At 34.5% G+C, this 20,143-nt stretch overlaps 1 protein-coding gene across 1 annotated transcript in view; it reads right to left on the reverse strand.

Annotated features, from left to right (window-relative positions):
- Nucleotides 1-1,998: 1,998 nt before the first annotated feature.
- Nucleotides 1,999-20,143, reverse strand: part of LOC122813846 (gastrula zinc finger protein XlCGF26.1-like) — a 39,233-nt gene continuing 21,088 nt past the window's right edge. The window contains exons 3-4 of the mRNA XM_044086382.1: nucleotides 11,084-11,206; nucleotides 1,999-3,348 (exon numbers count right to left, since the gene is read on the reverse strand). Coding sequence (XP_043942317.1) covers nucleotides 2,042-3,348; nucleotides 11,084-11,206 — 1,430 coding nt within the window. The 3' untranslated portion in view covers nucleotides 1,999-2,041. The remainder of the gene's footprint in view (nucleotides 3,349-11,083; nucleotides 11,207-20,143) is intronic.

A 20,143-nucleotide genomic window follows, 5' to 3' on the forward strand; every position in this document is an offset into this window, starting at 1 on the left:
TAAATCCTGATCCATTATATACTGCACATTGCTTTTATCATGTCTATGTTTGAGTATTTTTGTCAGTCTGTTCCCTTTTCTATACTTTTCTAACAGTGACACTTCTTTTTCTTAATTAATTTATTATTTTCTCTATTTGATACTTCCATGATGGTATTTGATTTATCCACTTCCTTTCCCTCACTACTCTGTGTTCTTGTGGTAGAATTTTATATGTTATTAATTTAGCTGCACAGTAATATAGCCTGTTTACTTCTGTTATATCACATGGATCTCTATGGACAGTCCTAATTACTGTGTTCATTTGTTTTATCAAACTTCTAACTTTTTGGGTTTTATTGACCTTCTGCAGTCTATTTCTTTCATTGATCTTATTATGTCTGTCTACCTCTAGTACTTGAAGCAACTCTTCTCTTTGCTCATTTTCTTCTAAACTGAGGGTACATTTTTTGTTCTCCATTTTCGCTGGCATGCTATAGAAAGTTCTGTGGCACATTCTCTTCAATTTCATTCTGCGTCATCCATTGCGCTGTCACATGGGAACTTACTAACCTATCACTCCCCATCATTGACTGTGTCAAGTTGTTACAGTTTTCTGTTCCTTCCCTTGCTGTGCAGCTTCAAGTGAACGTTTATACTGGTTTCCTGTGGAAGGCTCCATAATATTTTCATATGGCAAATGACCAGTTGCTTCCTGTTCCACTGTTTTTTCCTTAAATTGGATGTCTATTACTCTATCCTGCTGTGGTGCTTTCTGAGTTTGATTTTCCACACCGAATCCTTCACTTCACAGGTACCCTGCAACCTCAGTTTCTCTTTAACTTCTCCATTACTAACCTCCTTTTCTATTTTTCCTCTGTCTTCTTATTTTTTGTATTGTAAAGTTTTCCATGTCTAGATTCCTTTGCCTTTATTTCTCTTCAAATATCTTCGGTGCTGCTCTTTTTGTATTGATTAGTTTTGCTTTCTCCTTTGCAAAAATATTACATCATATTAGCTCTCTTTCTTTCCCATGTCCATATTTCTTCTCCAGATGGGTCCAGATCTCCCTGTTTCTTACTGTGGGGACTCATTCCATCACACTGTGATGTAACCTGTGTTAAATGTTCTACACCAAATCCTTCACTTCACAGGCATTTCATAACTTCAACTTCTATTTTTTTTTTTTTTACTTCTACTTTACTAATCTTCTTTTCTAAATTCCCTCTTTGTGATATTATTCTTTATTGTGAAATTTTCCATATATGGATGCCTTTGCCTATATTTCTCTTTGAATATATTTGGGACTGCCTTTGTTTGTACGGATTAATTTGGCTTTCGACTTTGCATAAATATTGCATCATATCAAATTTTTCCCATATACTTATCAAAAATCTCTAGGTTTTGTTGTTTGTATTTTCACACTTCCTCGGATGCTTCTTTTTTTAAAACATATCAAAGTTTTTTGGTTTATATAATGTTTTTCACAAATTTGTTGTGTTAATGAACACACATTTTTATGTAAAGCTTCTGACAGCTTTTCTTGTAGAAATATTTTTCTTTCTTCTAATTTATCTCTTAATCTTTTTGCATATCTTGTGTCTGGAAATTCTGGGCTTTCTGCATAATAGCAACAATACATAATTTCTTTCTTATCTTCAATAGTCCACTCTGTCATCTTTATGGCTTTCTTTGGCCTGTCAGTTTTTGTGATTTTTATGTGGAATGCTCCTTCCTTCTCTGGGGGGGGGGGGGGGGGGGCATCTTCCTCCTGGGTCTGGCCTGGCCCCATTGTAGGAATGTTTTTCGTACTTTGAGCATTCTACACTGTAATTGTTTCCCGTCCTGGGGTCAGTGTTCCTACCAGGATTGGTCACTTTGTTATCCTGGGTCTTGTGCATCCAGCAGTTTTTTTTAATTTTTGACCTACTTCTGTCCATGATATATGCTATATAAAATACAGTCTATATATCAGTGTCATCTTGGTGCGATTTCGTGAAAAACAAGGTCCACCTCGTGAAGGTGCTCACCAAGACCTGGGATGAATTCAATTTCAGCAAAACTACTCTCCTTTGCTTGCTGACTTATCTTCACTCCAGTTAGACCCCTTGTGGGACAGCTGATGGTATTTTAGGCTTTTCTTATGTATAAAACACTTACTGCATTCAGTACATTTGTATGGTTTCTCTCCTGTATGACTGATTAAATGGTATTTTAGGCCCTGCTTCTGTGTAAAAGACTTACTACATTCTGTACATTTATATGGTTTCTCTCCGGAATGAATAAAAACATGGCGTTGAAGACTAATAAGATGGATGAAGGTTTTACCACATTCAGCACACTTATGTGGTTTCCCTCCACTATGAGTGGCATGGTGCAGTTGCAGACTACGAGGATTTGTGAAACACTTACTGCATTCGGTACATTTATATGGTTTGTTCCCTGTGTGTGAATTCTCATGGTATTTTACTCCTCTCTTAGTTCTAAAACACTTACTGCATTTGGCACATTTATATGGTTTATTCCCTGTGTGAGAGTTCTCATGGGATTTTAGTCCTTTCTTATTTTTAAAACACTTACTGCATTCTGCACATCTATATGGTTTCTCACCCGCGTGAATGGTGCAGTGAAGCCTAAGATTACTATGATATGTGAAACACTTACCACATTCAGCACATTTATGTGGTTTCTCTCTGGTATGAATGGCCTTGTGGCGCCGAAGATTACTTTGCTGCGAGAAACACTTACTGCATTCAGTACATTTAAATGGCTTGTTGCCAGTGTGAATACTCTGATGGGATTTTAGGCCTTTCATATCTGGATAAGACTTATTGCACTTAGAACATTTGTATGGTTTATTCCCTGTGTGAGAATACTCGTGGTATTTTAGTCCCCTTTTCTCTCTGAAACACTTACTGCATTCAGCACATTTATAAGGTTTCTCTCCTGTGTGTATAGTGTAGTGAAGCCTAAGATCACTAGGATGTTTGAAACACTTACTGCAGTCAGCACATTTATATGGTTTCTTTTCTGTGTGACCTCTCTGACATTTAGAGCTTGTGGAGTTCTGCCCTGAGTGAATCTGTGGTATAGAAGTGATACATGTCTTGTCTTGGCCCTTTAAAGGCTTAGCACGCTGCTGCACAATCTCAGCTAGGTGATGTAGCTGCGGTCTCCCGCTGTCACATTCAGAGGTCTTGTCGCAGTTATATCCTGAGTGAAGATCTGATGCAGGAATGAGAAAAGTCTTGTCATCGCCCTTCGCAGACTGAGCACACTGTTGCAAGTTCTCTGATAGATGGCAGAACATGGGTGTCCGAAATGATGGTTGTTGACAGGAATTCATGCTGCATTCTGGGCTTCTGAGACCTAAAACAGATTAATTATTACATTTACAAAACTGATCCAAGATATTCTCATCACGAAAGCATGTACATGCTTCTCAGACCCAAGACAGATTATTACATTTACAAACAAATGTCAGATATTTTCATCACAAGAGCTTGCATGTACCTGTTCAGTCACTTAAAATGTTCTTTGAATGCTTTCTTTCCAAAACAGTATTTTAAAACACATCTAAGCTATCCTAACTTACCATTTATCAGAACTTGGTCTAAGTAAGGAGCTGTTTAGTCTGTGTTTCAATCAGTTCTCCTCTACCAAATAGCACAGAACTGTCTGAAATGTTCAACCAGGTATTTCTGTGCATGTGTTCTGTCATTTGCTCCCAGTATAAGAACATTTTTTGTTCAAACTGCATGGCTCCACTCAAGTGTCTAAGGCTGCAGCCTCTCAGAGAAATAGGAGGGATGTTAGAAGTCAGTCTTTTTTGATGTGCAATGACTTCCAAGTGACAGCAGTAAAGAGGAATGGGTCTGCAGGGTGGCATAAATCTTACATAAAAATACTTTTTTTTTATAGGGTGGTACATTTGCCTGATTACTGAACAATAACTGCATGTTTTTCATGAATTTGTGGACTTAGGCTGCTTATTTTATAATTTGTTTTAGATTTACTTTTTGCCAAATAACTGGCTTTTATGATATGTAGTCTCGTGGAATTCAGTCACATATCTATTCCATCAGGAATAAACAACCAAAAGCTTCAGTAATCTCTTACCATGTTGTCATAATGCCATGTGGCCGAATGATCATCTCCATTCTTCCTGTTCACTCCTCTCTGTTTTCTTCTTTCACAGCTAATTTCAAATATTTACCATTATAACAAATTTGAGACAAATGTTACAGAGTTTGGTCTCAGTTGCTTCTTCTTTCTTTTCTCTTTACTACTTTATTCTTCCTCAGTAACTATTAGTACATAACCTCTTTAAATAACTATACAACAAATTGTCTATACTCTGTCATAGTCTTGTTTTTGGAGCTTAAATGTCTTTCCCAAATTATTATCACCACTAGAAATGCTTAGCCAGCTTCATTCTGCATACACTGACCCCTCTAACTACAACATTTTCTACACACTCCTCTCTTTACTTTAGTAGGACTAATCTGATAAATATGAAGTCACTTAGAACCTTAAGATATACAAGGCCTTCTAAGATGGCTGTTTCAGCTTTCCTAGTGTGAAAGCATTAACTGAGATGTAACTGCCACTGAAATTGTCACTTTGGGTAAAATTCACTTACTAGCTAGTAAAGACATTGCCTGTATGCCAGCAAAGAAGAGATTCAAAGAACCAGAAAAACAAACAGCCAGAAAAGTTGAAGTTTCCTGTTCAGAAAAAGCAGTTTAAGCTTCAGTTTTGGTACAAGATATGGATTCTGGTAATTTAGAGGAAAAATCAATCAAATGCATTCAAAGATGGTACAAATGAAACAATATCAACTCAAATAACAAAAGGGTGGAAAAACACAAGAAGCTCTAAGCAGCTTTTTATATTAACTTACAAAACTGCAAAAATCAGATTGTAAAATTAAGAAAAGCCTAGCCAAGTACGAGGCTTCTTAAGAAGAGCCATTTAAAAAAATGGTAGGGTAAGACACAGAATGCAGAGAAAACCTGACATTTTCTGCTGTATCTGAAAATTTAGAAGAAACAGACTTTATTAATTTTATGAAAGCACAAATAAACAAACTGGCCTGGTACTCCACAGAATGGTTTGTTAATTGAAAAGGCACATTAAGTATTTGCTCCAAACCTGACCACAAGAAAGCAGCCAAGACATACATTAGTAAGGATGCAATCATACTAGCAGAAAGAGTTGATCCTTAAAAAAAAACTGTGGAAGAAGGGAAAGGTATTAAAAAGTGGAGATGTCAGGGTGTTTATGGAAAAGGATTATTCACTGTACACCAGGCAGAAGAGGAGCAAATGTATCCCAGTAATTGGGGAATGAAGAGAGGTAGTTGTGAGATTCAAGCTGTATCCAGCTGCCTTCAGAATATTTTTTCTTGAAAGATCAAAGATATTTTTGGATGCAAAACAAGTTACGGAAGAAATAAAGTTTATCCAATAAAAAGTGAGCCAACAAACAGGAGGAGACTCTGCTTCTCATTCATCTGACAAAGAAGCTCATAGAGAGACTTTCCCAGTGTCCCAAAGGAAAATGCTTGAGAGACAGAAAAAAAGCACAGGAGTTGGCTAGAAGAATCAGGAGTATCTTGGACTTGATCCAGAATCTGGTATTGGGAAATGGAGATAAACTATATAAAGACCAGCAACTCTGAAATGAGTGAATATATTTGAGATTATAAAGCATCAGCCACATTTGTGAAATATAGCTTTGCAAGAAAAAGTGGCTGAGAAAGATTGGACTTTTTCTGACTTTATTAAACTTACTGTATAGAGCATATACACCACTTTACATCATTAAAGTTAAGAAGGGCAATAAAAGAAAAAAAGTAAATAAGTAAAAAATTATTTGTATAAAATATTCTTTGATAGAAATGGCATGTCATATTGTAAAGCGTTTTTATATAATGTGTATCGGGTATTTTAAATAAGGGGAGAATTTTCAGTGACTGATGTATGTGTTAAAGATATAAAAGAAAGTAAGACACAGTTTTTAGTTGTAAGAAATATACTATAAAGCCTATGACAAGAGAATAAAGACTATACAGAACCAACGTTAAGTTAATATGCTGTTATCTTGGGCTGCTGGTGTGGGGGATGAAGTGTAAAGACATTAATTGTACTACAGGTAGAATTATGATAATTTCTCTTATTTGTACAAGAGTGAATGTCTAGGTTAAAGCCTTTTGCTTAAGCTACAAACAAGCACTTTTTGTGAGTAAGCTTGAAAAATAATACAAATAATGAAAGCCATGAAACTGCTAAGCTTCTTACACCTGCAAAGATATTAGCTTTTTTCCATTTGCAAATGATCTCAGTGGGAGTAAAAAAGTCTGCAGCTGAAAGCAGCTGTTCATTGTATTCTAAGTGAAATTTACAAAGATATTTTCATGCATCTGCAGAGATGTTACCCATTTTGTTATAAAAATACATTTTATTAAAATGTTAACAATAACAGAGAAAGAAGAAAACTTAACAATCATATAACTATTTACAAGAGCCAGTAACATGAATATCGTATAGAACATTTTAAGCCATTAATATTTTTCAAGCAAATCTGTAAGTTTAAGCCAAGATTTATAAAGATGTGTAATATTTGATGTTCCCATCTTAACAGCCAGCAACTCATTCTTACAAACAATTTTTGCTAAATTTATACATTCAATAAGTAATTTTGTAGTTTTATTTTTCCATTTTTTGTAACTGTTATGGAATCAACTATATATATTAATGATGTTTCAATATCACCAATTATGAGCAAAATATCATCAGCAAAAACCTGAATTTTTGAAATGTAATCATTATCTATTGAAATGCACTTAATATTTTTATTCAAGCTAATATAATTTGCCAAAGGTTCTATAACTAAAGCAAACAGAAAAGGTGACAATGGACATCCCTGCTTTGTACCTTTCAGAATTATAAAAGAACTAGAAAGAAGAGAACATATTTCGACATTTCAAGAATTATTATAAAGTTTAGTAATTACATTTATAAATTCTGTTAAAAAATTGTTTTTAGTTTTTATTGGCAACATCTATTAAGGTAATGAGTGGACTCGCCTATTTTAAATAAATCCAGTCTGATAATTATTTACTATTTTCCCAATATTAAATTAATTTGATTTGTTAATATAGACTTAAACATCGTATAATCAACCCTTAAAAGCAATAGACGATGATATGAGGAACACATTGTAGGATCCTTATCTTGTTTAACTATATGTGATACAAAAGAAAATCCCCAAGATGGTAGAGCAATGAATGTAGTTTTAATTTCTCTAAAATCTTTTAATGATATAATTATTGCAGTATTAGGTAATACATTATACAATTCTGATATAATAGCATCTAAACCATAATTTAGAAAAAATTAAAACTTCAAAGTTATTCAATTAATCCTAAGAGTTTACACAGATTACCTATTAGATCAAAGAAATAAATTAAATTATATTAAGGAAATTGCATATAAATCTGGTAACACTAAGAAGTAGGTGACAGACTTAAAGGACATACTGGAGCGTTTTAGGAAACAAAGAGATAAATAATAAAAATAATTTAAATAAAGATATTTTAGTAGATACATTTTTAAAAGATAATATACATTACAAATGAACTAAGGCACAAATAAACAGAATTGACAAGTAATTTTCTTTGAAGGAAATAAAAGATAAAAGTAAAACAAAAGCTACAGTCTTAGTTGGTACCTGTTTTTTTTCCTCACTGCAGACTACTTTTACATGGAGACAAGCTGTCTGCATGTATAAGCAACTAATCTTCACAGTCCTGAGCATTCTTTGCTGAGGGAAATACCAAATTTAAATGTACAGTGGCAATCAGTTCAGTTGTAAATAATGGAAAGTGAATAAGTGAGGTCAGCCTCCCTATCAGCCTGAATACTTTGGTGCACTTGATAGAACAGTGTACACTTTAGTTTTATTTAAAGATACCCAAATGCACCTTTTCTTAGGGCTAAAAGATAACGATTTCTGAAAGCATACAAACTGTTTTTCCCCTAGGAGGTGAATAGAAATAAGAAAAGAACAGACACCATTCAGTGTAAATGGGAACACATGCTGTAACATGCTGTAACATGTGTTTTAACATAGGTAATCTTAATTTTAGGTTAGGTAATGCCTGTGAGTGCAATTGTCAATTTGGGGCAATTGTTTTATTTGGAGGGTTAAATGTAATTTATTGAAGATGTATATAGTCTGGGATTGTTCTAAGTTACTCTATATAAACACAGCCAAGTCTGCTTTCTATACAATAAAGGGAACCCTCCTGTAGACTCTTCAAAAATGGCAATATACAGTCCAAACTGCTCCAAAAAATCCAAGGAAGTCACGTATCACCAAAAAAGAAATTTTATTGTACGGACATCGAAAACTCCATAAAACAATACAGCATACACAAGGATTGAGCGCGCTTTCGTCTATAAACATTTAGACTTCTTCAGAATCAAATTGTGCCCATAAAGAACTACCTTATATAGTACCTGGGTAATGAGTTAATTGATAAATTGTTTTAGCTAATTTATAAATTGGTAAGTTAATAAAATGTAAATGAACATCATGACCAGTATAAAATGCTTACAAAAACTTCCACTAAAAACAACTGCTATATAATAAAAATGTTAGCATAAATTGTATGACTGTAGGTTTATATATGAAGTGTGAGAGTAAATACAGGACAAAACCTAAAAATACATCCCTTCCTGTTCTTTGCTTAAAACTATAAATACACAGTATGCCAAAACATAGTAACAACTACCAATAGAATGAAATAAAATGAAATATACTCTGCTGGTATGTTAAAATGCGTATTAATACTTAATTAATACACCATTAAATCAACCCTTATTAAAAATAAATATTAAATATTGAATATATAAATAAATAATTATGTTGACTTTCTAAATATTTAATATTTACAATTAAAAATAAACTATGTGCAATGAGTATAAAAAATGTGTGAGAATACATGTATAAGAGAAGGGTTAGGTTCTGTATGTGTAATAAATATAAAATAAAATATAATATAAACACTAAAGGTAATACACTAATATTTACAATGAATTAATATTGTTGTACTTATATATATATATATATATGTATATTTTAATATATATTTTTGTATATTAATGTTTTTTATATGTATTCATAAGTTTTTGATTTGATGAATTTTATATTAGTGCTAGGGTGCCCGGGGTCATATATTATTCCTTTTAGGATTGTTTGCAAAAAGTTTTAATGCTGGATTTATAGAAAGGTAATCATTCATCCCCATATGGCCACATACATCTAACCTGAGTTGCCATATGAGTTCCCTATACTCCAAGAGGGTTTCCCAATATTCCCTTTATTGTATAGCAAGCAGACTTGGCTGTGTTTATATAGAGTTGCTTTGAGGAGTGGAGGTGTCATTTGATTGTTCTAAGTTAGCAGGAGATGGGGGTGTTCTGAAAATGCATTTATTTTTTTGAGGGTTTTTCATTAAAACAAAAAGTCTTGAGAAATGTGGCATATGTTCAATTGTAGATGAGAAGAATCAACTATATAAAACATCAGCCTGTCAAACAGTGTGTGCATGCGACAAAAGTTAGAAATTCACATTTAAAAACTGTTATGTATATTTGCTGGGAAGAATAACATTTTAACACAATGGCTGCACTATCCATATTATCTTGGGACATAAATGGCCTTACAGATATAGCAAACATGAAAGAATTTTGAATTATATTAAGAAATACAGTATAAACAACAATTCTGCAGGAAATACATTCAAAATGTAATGAGCATTTGACAAAAAGATTTCAAGGTGGATATTCAGCAAAATATCAGGGAAAAGGGAAAAGAGGAGTAATAAAACTGACTGCCATAGGGGCTGCAATACTGATGTAAGAGGTAAAGACAATAATGGTAGATGTTTGATAGCAGGGGGCTACTATGCTAGCATGAATTTATATTCCAACAAAAAAACTGGTATTATGGAGCTTAAGAAATGTTTGGGAGAAATAATCAGCTTTCAGCAGGGAATATTAGTCATAGGTTGGAACTGGAACTTGATTTGCAATAGTGAGGATCTTATCAGCAGGACCTGGAAGGGAAACTATAACAAAAAAGGGTAGATTTCTGAAGAAATGTATTAATACCTTTGGTATGCAAGATGTGAATTCAGGAAATAATTTACATGTTATTCCACAAAATAATTTACATGTTATTCCACAAAATACAATAACTAAGCTAAACTTATGGAAATTATATTTCACAGGAACATGTGCATTTAATTGAAAGCTTCAGTACCTATCCAATAACTCATTCAGGTCATGCCCCGATAAATAAGAAGATAAAAATACAAGGTAATAAAGTAAAAATGAGACATTGGTGCTTTCCCACCTACCTGTTAAAAAGAGAGGAATAAGAAATAGGTAGTGGGAAAGTATTCAAGAGTTTTTAGAGAAGATAGAAATTTCTTCAGAAATGATAACTAATGAGTGGGATAAAATGAAAATGGAGTTTATAAATGGGTAGAAATAAATGAGAAAGATACATGGTTAAGAAATAATATTTAGAGGGGTAACAATGGTTAAAGGATTGCAGAATAAGGGGAATCTCAGAGAAACAAGAACAGAAGGAACTGCAGAGTCATAAAGAGAAAATAAGTGTTTGGATAATATGCAAACTTTTATAAGTAAGCAATCCCACATATCATGATACAGTCCATGGAAATCATTGTTTTACAGATGTGCAAGTTCAAATTATGAACTTTTACCAAATTGTACACAAAAACTAAAACAAAAAGTGGTTCTGTCTATAACAGCCACATCGTCTACAAGACCACACTCTCCCAGTTTAGTGCCACAGTCAATGTGAAAAACATCTTTATTTAAACAAAAAAAGCCCACTGAGTATTACATACTGCTTTTTAACTACATAAATTATTATTATTATGTAGTAGTATCACAACCCTTAATCCATTGAGCTCTGTATATTTTCTCTAGTTTTCCTAAAAATTATTAAAATCACTAGGAAAAAAAATAATTCAGAAGGTATATCAACAAAACTGTGTACTTACCGTTATGGTTATTGTCAAAGTTATCTTTCTGTTTTGTAGTATTTTTACCCTCCATATCAGTACTTGCCAGTTCATTGTCTGCTTTGAATAGCAGCAATAATTTCTTTTTGGGTATTTTGTAACCTGCACATAAAGATAAAAACAACACATTTTTATTCTGTTTAATTATCCAAGATACCCACTATGAAAAGGCCAATTTTCAATGGATGCTAAAAGATAAAAAAGCTCCATAGACTGATACAATACGGTAAACTAAATCCAAGCAAACGGGAAAGTTTAAAATCAAACCAGTGAGGTTGTCCTCAAGCATTAATAAAATATGTAATAAATGGAAGAAACTCTTAAACTTTATTACATAAATAATCCACATTTCATGCAGAACATCAAGTAGCTACATTTGTTTGTGTCTTTCGGCTTTTCCCGGTTAGGGGTCACCACAGCGGAACTCCAGTCTGCTAATGATTGGCAGTTGATTTTTACATACCGGCTTGCCAGGCCTGACGCACAACCTTCAACGAAGGTACACCCCTTCACGCATGTCTCCATGCAGAAGACGCTCTAGCTGAGAATCGAACCGGACAGAGTCTTACTGTGAGGCGACAACGCTACCGCAGCACCACCACCAAACAGCTACATAAGACCCTAAAAAAGGACATATGAAAAACAAAAGCTTCCCATGAACTCAGACTATCCACAGAAGAAAAAACGCAACCACAAGTCTTTCTTTAGTTATGTCAGGAAAATTAGAAATAACATCAGACTTTGCTCTGAGCTTATTCATAGTGGTACTAACTTCTGAAATCTAGTGGATATTGCTAACATACTGGCAAACAAATTTAGTGCCCAAAGACATCCATTCTAACCCCACTTACCCTAATTGAATCAACCCATCAATCATAATGAGAGAGTCTGTAGTGAAGGTACTCTCCAAAACAAACAATACCTCATCCATGGGGCCAGACTACATAACATGTTGCCTAATTAATAATATTAAGTTGGCAGGCCCAGTGATTAGATCGTTCATCTGGATTCTATCCAATGTCTGTGTCCCACAGGAGTGGAGCACACCTGTTGTGATGTCACTCCACAGAGGTGGCCCCACCTCACATCCTGGGAATTATAGACCTATCAGATTAGTAAGTTTTATATCCAAAGCCATGGAACATATTGTAAATGACCTAATAAACTATAATATCAAAAACCTTATCAGATTTGACCCCCAGCAGTTTGGCTTTGTCAAAGGCAGTTCCTGCTTAATGAATCTTGTGAACTTCTTTGAAAGAGTTACTCAGGCTGTAGACTCTGGAGAAGTTGTCCACATATTATGCATTGACCTTGTCAAGAAATTCAATACCAAACCAGATGTGAATATAATAAGCTAGAGGAAGTCCAAACTGACTTGTACCTATTAAGCTGTATGGCCAACTACAGAGAGAGGATTCTCATGCTAAAACATATTCTAAGAGTATGAAGATGGCCAGTGGAGTTCTGCAAGGATCGGGGTCTCTGCTGTTTTTTTTTTTTTTTTTTTTTAATCTCCTTCTCTTGTCTCTACTTATAAAACAAGGAATTCTGGTTAAAGATCACATATCATTTTAATTTAGGAATCAACATCAAGTTCTTCTCTGACATACATGCACTCCAGCAGGGGTTTGCACCTGTCAGTAGCTGGTGTACTAAAACTAGGGTCAAGTTCAGTGTCAAAAAGTGCAACACTGTAGCATTTGGTAAGCATCCCCTAGCTCCTGCTTATAGCCTAAAGAGCACACAAAATGAAAATATTTTAACAGACCTGGGTACTTTGGTGGATATCTCCAATAAGACTGACCATCATGTTGTAATAGTGATTAGCAAATCCTTTTAACTTTTATGGTTTATAGTAAAAGGTATTCCTTCCAGATAAAAATAAATAATTTCCTTGGGCTCAACACTGATTAGGGATGTATTTTACTAAGCATGTCAAGCAACTGGAAAGACCCCATAGGTTTGTATCTAACATGATCAGGAACTTAAAAGACCTGAACTATCAAGAAAGACTGGAGGCTTTGTCCTAGTACTCAGTTTCATATAGACTTCTTAGGAGTGATTTGCACCATACTTACAGAGATATAAGGAATCAAGTAGTCAAGAGCTCTTATACTTCAATAAATCAAAAAGTCCAGCTAACAGTAGGGTCAGAAATCTAAATTAACTCCAACAAACACATGTGGCAGGGAGAATGGACATATTTGTCAGGCAGCACCCACTCTTTCTCTGGAACAAGCTCCCACTCCAAGTTAAGCAGTGACATACACTGTCCCCTTTTAAAAAGGGGCTGGACAACAGGATGGGCATTCATAAATACACTCCACTGTGACTCTCATGGCCCTCCTTGAGAAGAGTAGTAAGGTCTACGTGTGGGTACTGGCAAGGCAGAATTTGCCTAGCAACTGCTATGATCATGTGAAAAAAAAATCAGGATGACACATTTAAAACCACAAATTCTAAACCTTAGTGTAATCTAAACAGTAGGCAACCAGCAAAAAATAAGTGCAAATGTAATTAGTGTTTGTAGGTAAATGCTAGGCACTGTAGGAAATAAGGTTTAACAGAAAGAAGCATGGAGATTAAACATGGGATGTATGTAATTATTGTACAAGCACCAGAAAGAGTTAAGAGCCTCAGAAAGCATTTACAGAGTTAAGGAGTACGACCCTGTGAAAATGAGAGAAGAGAGGTAAGTAATCAGGTAGGTTAACAGAAATATCATTTATGGAGTAATTGCAGGGGAGGGAAGTTTAAAATGAAAAAGGGAAGTACAGAAGAGTCGAGGAGTTTTCTCACTGGGAGTGAGAGAGGATTCTACAACTGGAAACAACCAGTTCAATTTTTTTAAAGATTCTTTGATGAACCAAGGGGCCATCCATGCAGCCTTCAGCCCCTCTCAACCATCTTAAAGTAAGAGGGAGATCCCAGTATCCAAAAGGGGACCAGGTGGCACCAATTTGGCTGGACACTACACCCCCAACCCATCCATCATGGTCACCTGTAGCCTTTATTAACAAGTAAGCCACTCCTTTACTCTATTTGTACCTAGAGGACTCTGATCACCTAGGCTGTATTTACTCACAGGGTTGCTCACTGCAGTTACCACTTCTCTGTGATCTTAACTTCTGAATTTAGGAATACATACCAACAAGGAGCAACTATAAAAGTAAATTCAAGAAAAACTCTTTCGGTAGACTAACGACTTATGAATTATAACTTCTTATGTTTCTTCTCTGTATTTAACTAAATTCCCTGTATGTCTTTTGTTTTGAAATTTTTTGCCTCACTAAATGTCAGAGCAGTCACACTGAGTGTCTTCTTCTCTGCTAAGTGAACAGTAACTCTAATGTAAAATGCCAAATTTTAATAGCATTTTATGACCCTATTCTAGTTTCTCTCTCTCTCTCCCCACACACACACATGTAGTCTGTTTGTGTAGTTCAAGCTGCAGTTTTTCCCCACACTAGCATTTTTCAAGACTTCTTTTTTAGCCAATTGGAACTACATGAAGTGTATTCCCTTTCTAGGCACAAGGGGATATTTAAACACTGTATTTAACATCAGTAATTTAATAACTCCCAATGGAGGGCTCATGCCAACTCAAAGGCTCAATCAATTGCAAACTCTAGGTTGGTCCAGTAAAAGGTATTATATCACATCTGTGTTCACAAAATTAGTAAGCTAACAAGTAGAACATTCATGGCTTATTTTTCAAACATTTCCATAGTAAAAAAAAACAAGCCCAAATTAAATAAAGTACAGAAGATACTGTTTTTATCAAATCCCCATATCTTTCTAAAAATACAGCTGCCTAACAAATGTTGAAAGCAACAATAATGTATTCTTCTCTTAATAAAACTGGAAGGTATGAAGCACATCTCTCCACTGGCCCTGATTTTGCCTCATATTTTTTTTTATTTTCGTTTAAATCACTGAAGACTGCAATCAATCAATAATTACATTAGAGACTCATGCTTATTGTTCAGAAAATGCATGTTGATGCAAACCTGTTGTTGTAGTAACCTTTTTTGGAACTATTTTATGAATAAGACCTTAAAAATGATTTTATACGCAGCTAGCTGGCTGGTACGTAACAGACTTGATACTGTATCTCAGAATAAGTAACAAAATGCTGGCATACAAAAAATATTTCTTAGTTTTTGTCACTGGGCCAGTTCTGTTGCATGAGAAAGAATAGGAAGAAAATCTACAGATTATTTGTAAATATAAATTATGTCGATAAAACTTGAGGAAGTGGTTTATTAAAATAAATTATCTTGCCTGAAAACTTTAGGGTTTATTAATTTGTTTGAAAGATATCTTAATTAGAGACAATGACAGTTTTAGGAAGTCTTAAAGTTAAAGCTTTTTTTTTTTTTTTAATTTTACTGTAGCTTTAATAGCTTGTGTGTATTTCAGGTTTCCCCTGTAAGGATTTTTACAGTGCCTCTCTACAGTCCCCAAATTTAATTATTTTAGTAAATAAAGTTAATTTAAGCTGTGTGAACTTAGTTTGTCAAGGATAGTCCTACATTTTACCACTTTCAGATAATGTACATGAAGTGCTCCTATGCTTCTAAAATCAGCACTACTTCCTTGAGCTATATCAACAACAACAATTGCACCCAAACAAAATTCATTATGAACATCAGAAGAGCAAATACATGAACACTGGGCTTCCAAGGAACCCATCATTCTAAGCCCACTATGTTTCATTAATGTTACCTTACCAAAAGTAACTATATCTTGTATTTAAAAATGACTCAGCATTCTCAGTGTATTACAGGAAGAGCCAGTGTACTTGTTTCAGTGCTACTTCTTCTATCTACTTTAAAATTAATTTGCTGCCACCAGCTAGACTAGTTTGACACACCAAGCTCACAATTACTGTGCACACATAAAATGAAATGGCCATACTTTAATTTATAACAGCAGTCCGTAAGCAGTCTCTATCCCCAAAATGAGGATGGCAGTAGTTATGATTCATTGTTTTTTGTGCAATTATTCTTAACATCAATAATTACCAGTCACATCCTTTTAAGATATAATAATGAATTTCTTTACTTAGTACAGTTTGAAAATAAAATATATAAACAAATACTCATTTGCACAGAAAAAAAAATGTATATGATATAAACTGTCTTATGCCATTTGTTGAAAACTAACAACTACAAGATTTTACCACTAAATTAAAATAACTTTTATGATCTACCTACCAATAACTTCTGTTGCCATTTAGTAGTGGCAAAAGGCAAATAGGCAACATTTATAGGCATTAATTCACTAACTCTGAGCAGCAGGGTCTCTCTCTCTTCTCATCTGCAGTGCATATAAGATGTTCTTCACTGCCCCTAGACTTGCTAAAAACCCATCAAACACTCCAACAATAAAGGACATGCAAAGAAAGCACTAGAATAACTTTTGAGCTGTTTTTTTAAATAGTCACTTTAGAAGCTATCCTGGAATGCATCAGTACTGGGAAGTACTCAGTTAATCCTTTTTAGGCAAATTCCCATTTTTCCTTCACACCCTACTTGGTCAACCTTGTCCTGTAAGTCCATATAATTTACCCATTTGCAAAGTTCTAACTTTTGAATAAGAAGATGTGGCCTTTCACAGAAAGTAACAATTTAAGGAGCACAAGATTCTGCTAGGATATGTGTGTGCATGTGCATTGGTGTGTGTCTGTCTGTGTAACATTTCCACTTTTCAAAGTACTGTTGAATTTCTACAGCAAAAGGTGGCTTGTTCTGTACAGCTTACATTTCATATTATCACATTTCATACCTTTACTGAAAAAAGCAAAGTTGTATCTTCACTGAAAATGCAACTTCATTATTACACAGCGTTTCATATTTGCAACTTTGCTGCATTTTGTACTGAAAAAAAAACAAGTCTAATAAAGTTTTCACATCCCCTAGAAATAAAGCTATTTTATTCGGGAACCCATATAAACACAACTTGGTTTTAAGGCACATTCATTTAATTATACTACCAAATATCCTGCCTGACATACTACCTGCTTTTGGCAAGTCTGGCACTGCTCCTGTGCAGGATGGTCATATCTTAGGACTGTAATCCCAGGCTCCATTTAAGTATGCTTACTGTTGTGCCCATAATTTAAAGGACTGTTGTCTGTTACCACTGTGAAATTTCTACCACAGTGGTAAGGTTGAACCTTTAAAATTTGCAACTGAGATGCACTATAGGATGCCCCCATCCACTGTAGAGACCTGGGTAAGTACAGATCCCAAACTGTAATCTGAAGCAGCTATCCATACAAGAAACATTTGGCTGTAATGAAGACTAGTTAATTCATGGGATCCACTCAAGGCCTCCTTGAACTTTTGGCCGGCCTACTTGAAAGCCGTTGGCCAAATAACCTTATTTAGTTGATTCTTTTGGGTGAGATCTATAAGAGGAAAGGTTACAGTATTACAATAAAGTACAAATGTCCTTTATACCACTCTGGCCCAATGAATTTCCCTACCTGGTTGCTGGTAAGAGGGATAGAATATACTTGAATAGTTTCTGTATGGACAGAAGCATCCAAATTTTGCCACAGTCCAGACAATGGTAACAGAATGCTGACCTTCCCATCTGGCATTTCTTTGCCTGGAGATTCAGTCCCACAGAGCAGACTCATGCTTGCAATAAATAAGGAGTTATAAGAATATTCAAGGCAGTTGAGTTTTGCAATAATTACTCCATGCCAGCTCCCACTCTACAGTGAACCTCCACTCTCAAGGAGGACTAAGTCAAGCATGTGATTAATTTACTAATTTAACTTACTGTAATCCTAATGCACCAGTGTAAATAATGGGTAATATGTATCCACTGTCACTCAATACCTGTACAACAATCTATGATCTGTCATAACTTACTGAAAAATGTTATTCATAACTGTATAGTCATATATTTAAACATAACCTCTGCTGTTATTCCATGTATTTTCCGAAATGAGTAAATATTTTGTAAAAGTTAAACAGTGAATTGGTGTCCAACTGATCATGTGGAGTATTAGAAAAATTTAACCTGGGTCTAATTTGGCCTACTGAAGTTAAATTTACCACCCACTGTCTACAAATTACTGCTGCTTGGTAGACCAGGGCAATGAATTAAATTTGCCGAAGTTTTTTTTCAAATATTTTATAGGGTTCTGCACTCCAACACCACTCAGAGGCTTTTCTCCCACACTCTTCCTCTCTAAATAAATTACCTCTAAGGTCAAGCCAACTGTGAGGAAAAGCATACTAAGTTACTGTCTTTTTTTTTTTTTTTTTTTTTTTAAGAATTGATGTAACCCTAGAGATTCTGTGCTTTATGGGCACAGAAATCCCACAGCAAGGGCTGCAGAGGTGCCTATAAGGTGCTGCAGCATTACCATTATGGAAGTCACATAAGTAATATGGCAGATTGGTGAAATCAGGCTCCACAGTGCTCATTCACTGATAAAATCAAGTAGTCCAATAAGTTTCACATTCTGGTGCAATGTGAGGGGCTGTCACAAGTACTGTTGCAAATAAAATATTATCACACCAGAAATTAACTATAAAACCACATGAAACAATTATTGCATTGTTCAAAAAATTGCTGGGGAAGGCAACTCTTGTGCTTTTTCATTACATCCACTTCTGTGTCATGCCTGTTGTCTTATGAATGGATATATTCTTGAAAGCACGGTTCAGCAGAATGTTGCATTTCTTTGTTGCTAATCTAAAGTTGTTTTCTATTTATTACAGAAACTGAAGGCAAGCTACAGTAAGGTCCATCTCAGAAAGAATTTTAGTTTTCTAATAAAGACCTTGATAGGAGTCAGTCACTTGTTTGTTAAACTGGAGATATCTTTATGTTGTCTTTCCCTCTCTAGGCAGAGAATGAGAAAGGTGTTGCTCTGGTATTGTAGAAAGGTTCTTCGAAGACAGTAAGATTTAGCATTAAATGTGCTTTTTCTACTGGGTACTCTATATAAGGTACTGACATTTGTGTTTTTCTGTACTGCAGAAATACAGAATCACGTGTTTTTGTGGTTGTTTTAAAACTCATAAAATATAAACACTCTCCTTAGATTTTGGTGCAGAGTGCTTTTCTTAAGTTACTAAATTATTTTCCTTGTTCTAACACTACTGTTTTGAAGTGATAATAGGAAATAAAGATGTTGATATTTTTTACATTCATATTTTGAAACAAATGTATCTGAAGAAAAGCTACAATGGCTTTATGCTTTTGTTTCAATCAGTAAGTCATATTTTTCTTCCATTTTCTAAATTTAAAGAAATTTAGAGTGCTTTTGAAAGTATGTTGTGTTCTTATATACTTGAGAAATATCAGCATACCTTTAGAAAAGATGCACTGCCTTCAAAGAATTAATTTCTAATTTGATATTAATAATTTCTGCTCTTAACTCTATTATATTGAGTCATTTTTTTAGTAAAGGCATTCAGAGTGCCAGTTTATGTTCACAAATCCAGCTAAGCTTGGATGTTCTCCCTGATAACTGCTGCACTTCAAATAGCTTTTAAATGAAGATTTATGTATACAAAATAATTTAAAAATGCAGAGTTTTCAGTACAAAATAAGGTATTTTGTGTTTTAGTGTTGGCAGATAAAACATGCACATTTAAACTTACCTTGATGCTGGAGTGCTTCAAAAGAAGATCAGTGTAAAAGTGAACAGTTCCTTGTGTATCTTACCTTGTAAGAGTTAAACCCTATTCAAAATGTATTGTGGAAACAACAGGAAACTGTTCAAAAATTATTTGAAACATTCTCTTCAAGCTTTTGATCAACATATTTCTAATGACAATACAACTTCCACAAAACAAAAGTTGATACCTACAAGAACCTGCAAGCTCATTCCACAGACAAATTCTAATGACAACACAGCTTCCAAAAAGTAAAAACCAATAGAACAGCCAATTAACTAATTTATAAAACTATGTCAGCATGATATGCCTTGGTCTTCATCTCTGAGCACTATCTACACCAAATGGTACACCTATACTAATAACACAACTACTTTGTCTCCGGTAC

Source organism: Protopterus annectens, chromosome 10.part0 (assembly GCF_019279795.1).
Source record: "Protopterus annectens isolate FY-2018-M chromosome 10.part0, PAN1.0, whole genome shotgun sequence".
Taxonomy (NCBI): Eukaryota; Metazoa; Chordata; order Ceratodontiformes; family Protopteridae; genus Protopterus; species Protopterus annectens.